Source organism: Megalops cyprinoides, chromosome 7 (assembly GCF_013368585.1).
Source record: "Megalops cyprinoides isolate fMegCyp1 chromosome 7, fMegCyp1.pri, whole genome shotgun sequence".
Classification (NCBI taxonomy): Eukaryota; Metazoa; Chordata; class Actinopteri; order Elopiformes; family Megalopidae; genus Megalops; species Megalops cyprinoides.
In genome coordinates this window covers 10,885,770-10,898,490 of record NC_050589.1, presented here as the reverse complement: position 1 = coordinate 10,898,490, position 12,721 = coordinate 10,885,770, and the positions used below count along the sequence as shown (strand labels likewise).

The 12,721-nt window shown below is 44.6% G+C and overlaps 1 protein-coding gene across 1 annotated transcript; it reads right to left on the bottom strand.

The window, feature by feature from the left end:
- Positions 1-840: 840 nt before the first annotated feature.
- Positions 841-12,574, bottom strand: LOC118781286 (N-fatty-acyl-amino acid synthase/hydrolase PM20D1.2-like). Its single transcript, XM_036534255.1, has 13 exons — positions 12,259-12,574; positions 11,794-11,880; positions 10,773-11,008; positions 10,000-10,086; positions 8,890-9,023; positions 8,348-8,467; positions 7,617-7,692; positions 7,241-7,302; positions 7,056-7,134; positions 6,598-6,669; positions 5,617-5,782; positions 4,785-4,884; positions 841-2,678 (listed from the first exon to the last, which is right to left on the bottom strand). Exons 1-13 carry the CDS (start codon positions 12,476-12,478, stop codon positions 2,549-2,551), a joined length of 1,569 nt encoding a protein of 522 aa, XP_036390148.1. The 5' UTR covers positions 12,479-12,574; the 3' UTR covers positions 841-2,548.
- Between the last annotated feature and the right edge of the window lie 147 nt (positions 12,575-12,721).

The following is a 12,721-nucleotide window of genomic DNA, read 5'->3' as shown; positions in this document are numbered from 1 at the left end:
TTCACCTGTGCTGGTTATGGCCCCCGATGCAAAGTTCTGTAATCCTGGCACACACTGTTAACGGCAATCAAATCCCGTCGCAGTGGTCTATTTAGCATATCACGTCCTGCGCTGTCAAATTATTCCACAGAGGAAGTGCAGAGGCGGGCAGATCTGACGTGTTATTGTTAGCCGCCGCGGTGTAATGATTGGCTGCGAAGTGCCATCGCTGAATCAGAATGCGGGCGCACGCTCCGTCTCCCGCATCGCACTGTCGTTCAAATTTACAAACATAAAGCAAGCATGGAAGTAATCCCTTGCATAACGTAGTGCGCACAGCCACAGCAATGCGTGTACTCTTAAGAGGTCCAAAGTGAAGTGATTGTTGTTGGGTTGTGAAAACGTGTTTACTGTGACCTGTTAAAGATAAGACTGGTACATTCTAGCTCCTACTCTAGGTCAGGTTGGCCACACCTGGGTTAATACATGATGACCACTGCGTTAAGAATGTGAGGGAAAACTAGATAATGGAAAACAAATGTCCTTATCAGGAATATACCCTGTCACTGTTATTTGTGGGCACTCACATGTCATTTTAATTTATTAATATTTAAGTTAAATTGTTTTTTTTTAACATCATTTATAGAAAATTTTGAATTTCCATTTATTGTGGCTTTCCCAACAAACCTCAGCAAACACTGCAAATCCTAAACCACAGTCACACTAGTAACTTTAATGGGAACAGAGAGACATCTGTTTATCAGTTATTCAGAATCAGAGCTCTAACTGCTGACAATGGCTCATTCAATGTCACTGCTGCTCAATGTTCCAGGCAAGACTGTGTATTTCCCAAAGCAGGAACATTACAAACCTGAATGTTTTACTGCACAGAAGAAAAAAAAATATGATTATTTTTTGTCCACCCCTTCATTTTGAAAAATGTGTATATAGAATTCAAGTTGCTGCTCGAGCCAGGCCATTTTTAGCTGCCTCTGGCAATCAGTGGTCTCAGTCTGCACAAGAGTGGCAGTTACACACCGCTTTCAAGAGGCAATTATCCCCACTTTCAAAAACAAATCACTTCAGTGCTTGAAGAGGAGGCCACAAGAATTCAGTGCACCATTGTTTATTATCAATATGTATATGCTTAACATATACATGCACATAATCCTACTTTCATTTTTCCCCCACACCACATCAATCAACAATCTCACAGCTGGCACACTGGCCTAAAATAAACCTCAGAAACATTTACAGATCCCATCCCTGACTATTTTTAGTGGTCTCTGATATTATTGTAAAACTTCAAGTAAATCAGATCCATTTACAGTGTAAGTGTCCTGTGACAAAGCAGCAGTTGTTTGAACATTCAGTTCAATCATACATACACAAATCCCACTTTCACATGTTCAGAACAATATTCCAATGTTGTCTTCCATATATCAGAGCAGGTTTAAAATCTGTACATCAAAAAAATTGAAATGCATAATCAAAAACTCATGTGAGCGTGTCCATTAGGGTGAGCCTCTTTCAGTTCATTTAGGAGTCAGCAAACATTCATCCAATCTGGTGGCTGGAGACAAAACAAGGGTCTGAAGTTTTGAATATCAAGAGAAAATAAAACTGAACTTGCTGAAAAATAAAACTGAAAATACTGGCTCAGTCTTGCAGGTTAACAGATGTACCATATGCAAATGTTGGCTTTTCGTTCAGGGGCCACGTCAGAACTGCCACATTCTGCCACATCGAACTTTAGTACTGCATTCACACTCATCTCCAGCAAATGGTACCTTGTGTCTTGTGGGGAAGAACAACAGCTGGTGCAAGTATGGGCATGTCCTTTTATGACTCCAGTGTTTAGTGAACATATTTCTGTGATTTACTGATAACGGATACTTAATTGTCCATGATATTTACAAAAAATTCTTGTGCTTTTTTGTAGGCCCAGCCATATGACAACTGTCAACTTCAGAGTACAAACCAGGCTAGACTACTGGATGTGAAGACTTATTGAAGGGTAGGTTTGTCTGGAACTGGAAAAAATCTGTTTTGAAGTCACTGCAGACCCAGGAATAATTAACTCAGATTTAAAATTAAGTTATGAAAGGAAAGCTTCTTCTTCATCATCTTATCATGTATTATTATTATTAATACTATTATCTTTGCAGAATTGACTGGTAAATTTATGCTAGTTCACAAGCCATGAAGAAAAATACACCTTAATAAAACACATTAAGATATGCGCATAGCAGCAATCATTACCACTTAATCTGAAATAATCACAGAATCCTGACTTTGTTGAAAAGTCACAGGCATATCTGTAAGTAGTTGAAAGCACTGCATAATATGCAGCTAATTCAGTATTAGCACTCAGAATCTCGTACCACAACAGCCATTTCACGATAGGAAGTCTCTGCATTTTGGGATTTTGACAAGGTCCCCCACCCTGAGAACAGACTGTTCTGTCTAACCCGGGTTGTTCAGGACGCGCAGCGGAGAGAGGCGCAGGCTGTGTGCCCTCCATTGCCTGCTGCGTGCCCTCTGGCAGCGCCAGGCCTGGCCTGCCTGCTCACAACTCATGCCCGCTCCCATGCGGCTCCGGCAGCTTCGTGATGTCACAGTTCTGGATCAGCAGGAAATAGAACTTTACCAGCTCTTCATAGTTCTTCACGGAGATCCTCTCGTTCACGCCATGAAACCTGGGTGGGCAGAGAGGTAGACACAGATACTTACATCACAGAACGCAGACTAAAAAAACCCAGGACTGACCATTTTAAGACTTTGTTTTTCTCCACAGGAACAAGTGTGGGTGTTTGATTTACAAAACAACAAAGAATGTGGCAGGTAGAACCCTTAACAAGAGTAAAGGGTTCCAGAACATTCTGCAGCAGACATTTCTCAGGGTTTTCCCTCATATCTTTTGTCCTGTACCCAGGTGAGGGGACTATGGCGATGAGCTGCATTTATACAAGGCACTTTGAGATATTGGGAACACTTCTACCAATGAGTGGCACTCCCCAGACTGACACACAGCAGCTGTTCCATGCAGACTGCTCTCCACACATTGGCCGAGGAAGACACAGAGGGTTGTATTTAGCCAATTAAATTGTTGAAGACATGACAACACTGAAAGCAACAGCCAGTCTTGAAATGCCTACTGAGAGGTCAGAGTAAAGCTCAGAAAGCTTTGGTGGTATTGAGTTAAGAGTCATCTTCACCTACATGCTGTAATCAGCATATACAGATCTCTGGGAGAGGACGCACATCAGTCTGACTACTGACAAGTCTGTAAAACAGAGGAGTTGATCTCAATCAACTGACCTTTTGCAAAAACCTCCAGAAACTGTACAAGCATGGGAGCACACAACTTTATCATCTTATTGATCAATTAAACTCAAACAACTGTCCACTTTTATTTTATTATAAGTAAAAAGCTGTTCTCTGTCAACGGGGAAACCTACGCATGCAGCCTGAGTGGGAATAACACTTTTGGGTCAGTGCAGAGGCTCATTGCCCTTACGAAATGGAATGTCTTTTGTTTGTTTTGTTTTTCCACCACTGCCTGGACAGGAAATGCGGGGACAGCAGGCAGCGTGGGCACCAGCACTGTACATACAGACCAAATGAGATCTCCGTGGCAACACTCAGGGAAACTGTTCTTAACTCCAGCCAGCTCCGTCTGTTTGATTCTCCAGAAGAATGCTCGGCTGGACTCGGAACACTGCACTGCCACTTCTGGAACGCTGTTCCGCTGGTTTCAACCGGCCTCCGACATGTCTGCCCAGCCACAATACTCACTCTCTAATCAGGGGGAGAAGGCCGGCCAAGCACTTTTATGGCACCGATTTAGTTTTAGATTTAAAAACATTTTCTCTGACGGTTCAATTCAAAGTCTGGTTCAGAATGAGTAGGCGTTTTTGCAAAAAAAAAAAAAAAAAACTTTATTGGCAGCTCCATCACAGACATCCACGGCGAATGTAAATACACACTCTAACTAGAGGCAACAGGGCCAATAAACTGAGAGGAAAGAGTTCTAGTGCAATATGCCACCTCATCAGCCATTGTAAACACAGACATTTTACACAAAAGGTCGTGTCACAAAAAAAGGTCATTTCTTCACATCTGGGAGACTGTGGCGTAGTCACCATGTGCTCCCAATCGCTGACCTGTATGAGCCAATCGGGTGACTCTGCCCTCCACTACACCATGATAAATTCAGATTAGCCACTTTTAGCACTGCCCGTTTTGGAATTAATGAGGCCTTAATCTTCTTTTGCATGCATACTGTACAGGAATCTTTCCACGCCTACCTTTAAACACTGGCATCTTTTACATGAGAATAAACACGAGAATAAACTGCACTTAAGTGAGGTTGGTTCAGTTAGAGTCCGCTCTATGTGAAACTCACACAAACCTAAACAGCTCTCCAGCATATAGTGTGCAGTACATCTCTCCAGCCATAAATATACACACTGCAAAAGACTGCATAATACTGCCCTGTGGCATTTCAACAGGTCACAACAGACTAAACTCAGTGTAATAACGCATAACAGTCTGAGCTGCACAGCCACCTTAAAACGCTGGCACTGCGAGGGGAGAGGGTGTGACCTTTTACCCAATTCGACGTGGCTTTGGCAGATGGAGAACCCTGTACCAAACCCGGCTTACAGCTTTCGTAAGGACAAACAGCAGAAGTGGCCACACAGCAGGTGTAACTCCACCCTTAGTTTAATGTGGATTGTGCCATTCCAGCTCTCAGTGCTCTCGTTGCTTTTATCCCGTTGCATGCTGGGAGAGTTACCCACCTCTGAGGGTCCCCTGGTTTAAACCAGGTGGGAGCGAATCGGTATATATTCTTGGTCAGGTCGGTGTAGTGCCGGCTGTCCGTGTTTCCAACGCACAAACCTATGTAAAGAGAAGAGATAAAACAGATAAAAGACAGCATTATGTTCACTTGTATTATCTACGGCTTTCTCCCAACTTTGCCATGTGATGACTTTCCCAGCAAAAATGCTGACCTCTAGCGTCCATGTTTTTAATTACCAAATTGGAAGATTGAAGACTATGAAAGTTATGAGATTTTTCTACACATATTAACAATCAAAATTACAATTGTGCTCTGCTTTGCATAACAAAATAAGACAGATATCTTATTAATTTGATCATTCAATGAAAGCCATTTTTATCATTTTTCAAAGTCATTATGTGTAAGGGTCAAAAAAGTAACATATAAAAAGTAACTATCAAATTATTTGTAAAAAAGTGATGCCACCTGCACTTTTGCAGTTTATGGTTTAAATCCTGGTATCATTCCATCCTTGGCTTCACTTTCTATTCTTACACCACAGAAGACTAATGTTTATTTAACATATTACATTTATGGCTTTATTACATACATAACATTTTAGACACTCTATTGCATTATTATGTTGTTTTTACACTGAAAATGTGTTTTTTTTTGCATTGGGGATAAACTCCCTTTACCCACAAGTCTTTATTACCAGTGCAGTATTTGTAAGTTTCCCTGTTTGTGAGGATCTGTATACTGTATCCCTTGGAGTGGTGAGGGTCTGCTGTGATTGGTCCAAATTGACAGCCAGAACACCCCCACAGACAGCTTCCTGTGCCCCGCCTCACCTGGAGCCACAGCGAGCTGGGGGAACATGTCCAGCACCGTTTTCTTAATGATCTGGAACCCAAAGGCCGACTCGTCGTATGAGCTGACGGGCAGAGGGTCGAACCCGTTCACCAGCTCCACCTTCACCCGCGTGTCCGCCACCGTGGACCGGACCAGCTCCAGAACCTGGAGGTCAGAGAGGGGGGGAGAGGAGTCCGGGTGAGCGTGCTGTTCAGACGTCACAGCATGGGGATCTCTGTAGTTTGTGCTGAAATTCCACTCTGTTTTCTTAAATGCTTTTCTTGAACACTTTTGCTTCAGAAGTTGGTGACAGTGTTCAACAGAATGTACAACAGAGAAGGTGTCACAGGGTTGGGAAAAGGTTGAGGATTACTGCCTACACACTGCACTGAGAGTAACATCTGAAAATATCTGAAATCATCTTGTGCAAGATCTTGTGCAATATCTGAAAAGATTTTGTGCCTTCTCTCACAACCTGGAGGAAACAGTAATCCTAAAGGTTATGGGTTCATTTCTCACTTTGGCCAGCTCCGTTACACCCTCCAGGAATGTACTTAACCTCAACTTCTCTGGGTAATATCAAGCTGTATAAATGGATAATACGTTAAAAAGTGAATATGTACTAATATTTGACAAATAATGGCAGATAGTATCTTCCATGTTGCCCCCAGTCATCACATGACTTCTTCCCTGTGACTGTAAACGATCTGAAAGCTCGGTGTCTTTCTGCCACCATGTGCGTCCCATGGACCCCAAAAATCACGCGCACACCATGACTCCTGCATCGATCAAGGGGACAAAGTCCTGGACTTTGGATTGTCTGCATTAAAAGCAAGGGGCTGGGTGAACAGAGCACCCCTGGGCTTAAAGAGTTCGGTTCAGCTGATCAGTCAGCAGTTTATGCCACACCTCCCCTGACTGCAAGGCCACACACTGAGCCCTTTGTGACATCATAGTGGACACGGTCCCGGGAATCCCACCTCCTGCAGGGTCTGTGCCGAATGAATGCGCAGATTGACAAAGGCCTCAGCGTATGGAGCGATGACATTAATCTGCCAACAGATTAGACAGAGAGAGAGAAAGAGAGAGAGAGAGAGAGAGAGAGAGAGAGAAAGGGAGAGAGAGTAAAAGAGGGCCTTTAAACGAACTGTAATAAAAACCACTGTGCACTGTTATGGTCTGCAGACAGAGGGTACTAGTCAACCTATTTCCAGTGCTGTGTGAGATTGACACCTGCTGGCTGTATGGTGTCATTACATACCCAGTATGTACCCCTAAAGGGCACTCTACCAATAATCAATTCTGGCCTCAACACACAAGCACACACAAGCCACCACTGCCAAGACCCAGACAGCTTTCCACATAGACGGTTCTTACAATACACAAGGTCTTTAAGCATGATAGGAACTCTTTTTATATGACAACAGGTCTGTGGTACCTTCACCCCAGCGTTGAACATAGTGATGGCGGTTGTTGTACGGACAAACGCGTTTGTGTCAGGCCTTCTTTCCATTACCCTGTAGGAACCAATTAAATCAATAAATACACACAATATGCCATAAATATGAGGTATATGAACAAGGCAGGGACAATTCAGCTCTCAAAAATCTCTAAAATAGTTACCTGCCAAGTAAAGGGGAAAACAGCCACATGTTGGACATGACAAACCTGAGGGGGAGTCCAAACTGGCAAATGACAAAACAGAGACACAAATAAGTGATCCAAGGAGGCAACAGTAAGCCACTTCCATTGTAAGCCCTAGAACACCCTGGGATCTGTAGTTTTGGGTCCAGTTTATCTTGACATGAACTCATACACAGCTTAATTATGAGAGTTAATTAAGTGCTGTTAATTGTTAAAACACTTGTCATGGCAAATATTTAAGGGGAAACCAGGTCCCCTTAAACATTCTGGAGCTCATCCAGAGAGGCAGAGAGTTAAGTGCGGGCTCAGGCAGAGGGGTCGAGGCAGCATCTGGATCTCAGACACACAGCCTTACCTTGTGGGCCAGGTGTTCAAAGGTGCCCCGCTCTGGGCCATGGCCAAACAACCTGGGCATGGGATTCTCCTCCAGTCTGCAGAGACAAAAACACCAATCAGAAAACCAAATGCTTCAAGCTGTTTCACATTTCTGTGATATCTTCATCTGTTTGAAGACACTTGTAAAACAGGGATAATATACCAGGCATTAGCATGTGACAAGGACTCAAAATTATTTGATGATTAAGGATTGGCATGTACATTCATGGCATTTCCCAAGTACCTACTGCCAGCTGGTGAAAGGTCTCTGCCTTAAAAGTGTAAAATCCCCCAAACAGTCCTGTGATGTCTTCTATGTTTCAGTCCTATAGCACATAGTTCAGAACAATAACTTTAAACGCCAATGTGGGGAGTGGTTATTCCCCAGTGACCACAGCTGCGGTCACTGTCTCTCTTTAGCAGAAATGCACTTCCTCTGAACCGTAACAATTCAACGCAGTTAGTTTCCACACATCTGCACTGAATTTTACAACAGCCATGGTTTCACTGTGCACTGTCCTTCTCCTTTCTGGAGTAGACCAGGAAGAGTGATGTTTTGTTGAGCTTTAGATAATAAGAGTATGATCCAGCTTTAGCATCACTAAGCTGAGTTACAGAAATAGTTGTATGCACCACATTTCTGTGCATCAGTTCCTTTACCGAGTAATTGATGCCATGGCAACAACTGGAGGATGGTGGACGGGGCCTCACCTGGTTACTGCGGCAGTCAGGATGCCGATGCTGGTCTCCCTTGGGGGCATGGAGGAGTGGCCAGGGGCAGTGGTGACACTCAGCTTCACGTTCGCCGAGCCCTTTTCACTGATCCCAATCCTGGACCGCACAGAGAAGGAAGAACACGTTCAAAACGACCATGACACCTGAGGAAGGACTGTCCGATCACTGCACATGCAGCATGACCAGACTGGGGAAAACATGCTGTGGAGAGGTGGTGGTACGGGGTGCTTCTAATCAACCCCAAGGACGTCATGTTTTTCACTTTTCTGTAACAGAGATTTTTAGCCATTTGAACTGTAGGATGGTCAGACAGAGATGTCCTTCAACAGGACACAAGCTGAAATGAAGTGGCACTGACAGTTTCAGATCCTAGAGCCATATGCAAAAAAACCCCCGAAAACTGGGAGCAGTAACATCCCCGACAGAGCGGACATGACGGACAGAACCGAAAGAACAGACATAACAGAAATAACTGACAGAGCAGACACGACAGACACCGCTGACGCGGCGGGTCTCACAGAGCGGCGGGCCCGTCCAGACCACTGATGATCCCGTCCAGCACGGCCAGCCCCTCGTCCAGAACAAACGCCAGCTCCACGCCGCGCGACCTCAGCAGCCTCGCGATGTTCACCGCCCCTTTGAGGCCGCTCACCTGAGGGACAGGTACGGGGACACAGGCTGTGAGGAGGAGGATGGGGCAGCAAGAGCAGGTTAGAGGAAAAAAAAAGAAAAGAGCTTTTACATTACATTATTGGCATTTAGCAGACGCTCTTATCCAGAGTCACTTACATCAATTACAGGTTTTTACAACCTTATCCGTTTATACATCCGGATATTTACTGAGGCAACTGTAGATTAAGTGCCTTGCTCAAGGGTACAACAGCAGTTCCCCAATGGGGAGTTAAAGCGGCAACCTTTCAGTTAAGAGTCCTGATCTTCAACCATTATGCTACACTGCCGCCCCGCTGACAAACAGCTGATGAAAGTAACGGTTGCCAAGTTCTACCTTCAACAGCCGGAAGACATGGAGGTTCTAAACCAGCCACATGGTGCATGGAGGGGGTGTGACATGGGTGTACCACTTGTATCTGCCATCTTTTGAAAAACAAGTAGATGAATTCCAGGCAGCACAGAGCTGACAGGAGCAGAATACGTCACATTTTGTCATTTCGCAGTATCCAGAGCGACTTACATACAGTAGGTCACAATTTTAATATATTATCCATTTACTCAGGCTATTTTGGGTTAAGTACCTTGCCCAAGGGTACAGCAGCAGTGCCCCAGTGGGGAACTGAACCAGCAACCTTTCTTTCGGTCATGAGCCCTGCTATGAATGACAAACATCCTACTCGAATGTGGACATCTATCAATTCGCTTCCAATTTAAGGCACAGATATTGAATAGTACATATATATCATATCCCTTGCAGCCTTTGGCCTTGTGCAGTTCTGCTGCCCGATTGGCTGGTTTGTGAATGTCCCTAGATTCAACCTGTTGAAACTGATCCACAGATACTTAGGTGTGGCCACAGTCTACAGCTACATACAGGGAGACTAAAAATAGACAGGCGAGCAAAGGGTTGCACTCAGCTTACAGTTTACACAGAGTTTACACAGAGCTGAGCCTACCTCTTCGTCATGACCCAGGCCGATGTAGAACCCCCGTCTGGGTTTGTAGCCACGTTCTAACAGGTACTCCATAGCCTGCAGGATTCCCTTTAAATGAAAGTGTTTATGCTCCCATTAGTAACATTCACAGATGTCTACATCTGAAGTTTATGGGTACAACAAATAAAGTCATTATGAGAAAGATGGATATGCACTGTGGTTTACAACATCCAGAACCTCACGTACTAGCCATGAGCCTGACTGGCCCATTTCAGCTAACCTTACATACAACTGGCGACAACCATATGCTTAACCTTGAGATAAGTATGCACGGATGTGTGCTGCTTGTAGCTGACTTGGCCCTTCTGTAATGAGAAAAGTGTACTTTGTAGTAATTAAGCAGGTCAAACACCTGCTGCTTTTGATTGCTCAGCCTTTGCGCATACATTATCTCACTCTAGAGCACTGTTGCCACAGGCCTGAGACATGGCTGGTGCAGTAGGACTAGGCCATCCCAGGCCTTGCAAGCCGCAGCATACAAACCCCCCACCAGGTGGTGCTGCATTACATTTGAGTTCCAAAATCAATGCACAGGCACTGAGATCTGCAGTCTCATATCTGTGTGTTTTATGTCGCTGGGTTCGTGCAATATGTGCGCGACAGCTTGCATCGGCAAGTACAGGTGTGCACCTATGAAAGTGCGGCGTTTGCAGCTTTGTCCCCGTAATACGCAAATGCCTTCGCATTAAGGGTGTTGCAGGAGAAGAGCAAGATGGCCGCCTTCCCCCCCTCACCATGACGGACTGCTTGTCATCGATGGTCCCCCGACCGTAGATGAATCCGTCGATCTCGTCGGCAGAGAAGGGCGGGGCCTCCCAGCCGTCGCTCTCCAGGGCGGGCACCACATCGATGTGCGCCAGGAGCATGTAGGGAGTGAGGGAAGGGTCCGAGCCGGGCACCCAAAACAGGTGGCTGTACTCGCCAACCACCTCATGCTTCACCAGACTCGAGGCAAATACTCCAGGAAATACTGAGCAGAGAGATTGCCCCAGTTAATGTTAAAACTGAAACTGGGACAGTAAAACAACTACTTAAAACGGTGAAAGGAGTACTGTACGTCAGTGTCCAGGGTTCTTCTAGGAAAAAAAATAAAATGCTACAAAGTAAAAGTGTAACACTCCTATGCAAAAAACAAGCATGACTTAATTTGATGCAAGTCAAAAATGCATAATTTCTTTCATTCTAAGTTAACCCTCATTAGGAGTGTTACAATTTCTCTGATTTACTGATGCCCATCTTTGCGAGAGCTCTTTGAGTGCATGTCTTGCGCTTCTCTTAAAAAAGACCCAGAGAAAACATTCAGCTATTTATAAACTAGCCAAGTAAAGGCCGTCTGCTCAGTGGGTGCTCAAATATAACACTTCCTTTGCTTAAAAAAGGTACGACCTTCCAATAACTGATTTTACTCATTTCAAAACTAAATGTATTTATAATTATCACAGTCGGGAGAAATGGTCATATGTCTTAGGACAGAGGCGGTCCATCGTGATAGCTATGACTAATCGATTATATGAAGTACAGCTAGTATCAAAACACTTCAAAAAATGACCCCAGTGCAATTACATCCCGTATCCATCCTCATTACTACGCAATTTCAATTCCGTATTAAGAGATCACAGAAAACCATGCGTAATCTCTTTCAGTGTGTTAGTATGACTCAGCCAGCACAGCGGGTGAAAACATGTCCCCCCGTTCCACTGATGACCTTTGTGCCACTCAGACAACAAACAATCAGTGTCAGGGGAGTAACCACACCTCGTCTGAGCAAACTGCTAAACTCAGCAAGCGCGGTGGTATTCTGCTCCGTTTCCGAAAAGGACACGGTGGGAATCCGGATCGCCTCTTCATTGAGACAAAACACAAACAGTGAAATTGCATAATAAACTGTAATACTGTGCATTCAAAGCATGAGTCATTCGATGCGCACATTAGCAAGACAAGTAACGAGTAAAACATTACGCGAGCTACAGCTTCCTTCATGTTCTGCTCAGCTAACAAGTTGCTAGTTTTAGAGTTTATAAACTTCAGTAAATGAACGCTAAAACCCAATTGTAACCAATGCAACTCGCTAGCAGAACTTTGAACTGCAATCGTGCATTGACTAGCTAAACATGCGTCACACTTTCAAGTACATTTACTAAGCTATTTCCAACAGTTAAACTGCCCTATGAAAACTGTCAGAGAGCACAGGTGCTCGAGTCTTCATCCGATTTATTTTACCTCTGAAGTTTGCCAGTAGCTGCTGTCTCTGTTGCTGGCTGATGTTGGCGGGGATGTTATCGGTCTTCTCCCACCGCGCTAGCTGCAGCCCCACGTTCACGTCTAATGACAGAGTCCTGACCGTGGCCACCAGCAGCACGACGAGCAGGACCAATGTCAAACCCAGACACGCCACTTTCGCAAACTTCCAGACCCGAAACCTTGCTGAGTGGCCGGTCATTTTGCAGCAAGCCAGCCTCCGCTGAAACCGACGCTGTTGTCACTTTCGTGTTCCTGTCGCAATGCTTTATTCTCACAGCAAATAAGCGCAGCCATGGACCAGTGTGTTCAGTTTTAGTTCCGTAAACGTCACAGATAAACCCACTGAACCGCTTGCTGGCAAGCGCGCAAGTAACGGGCGTTGTTTTTTTTACCAGCAGCAATTGATGTCGGTCAACATGCTGACATTTTATAATTAAAATTT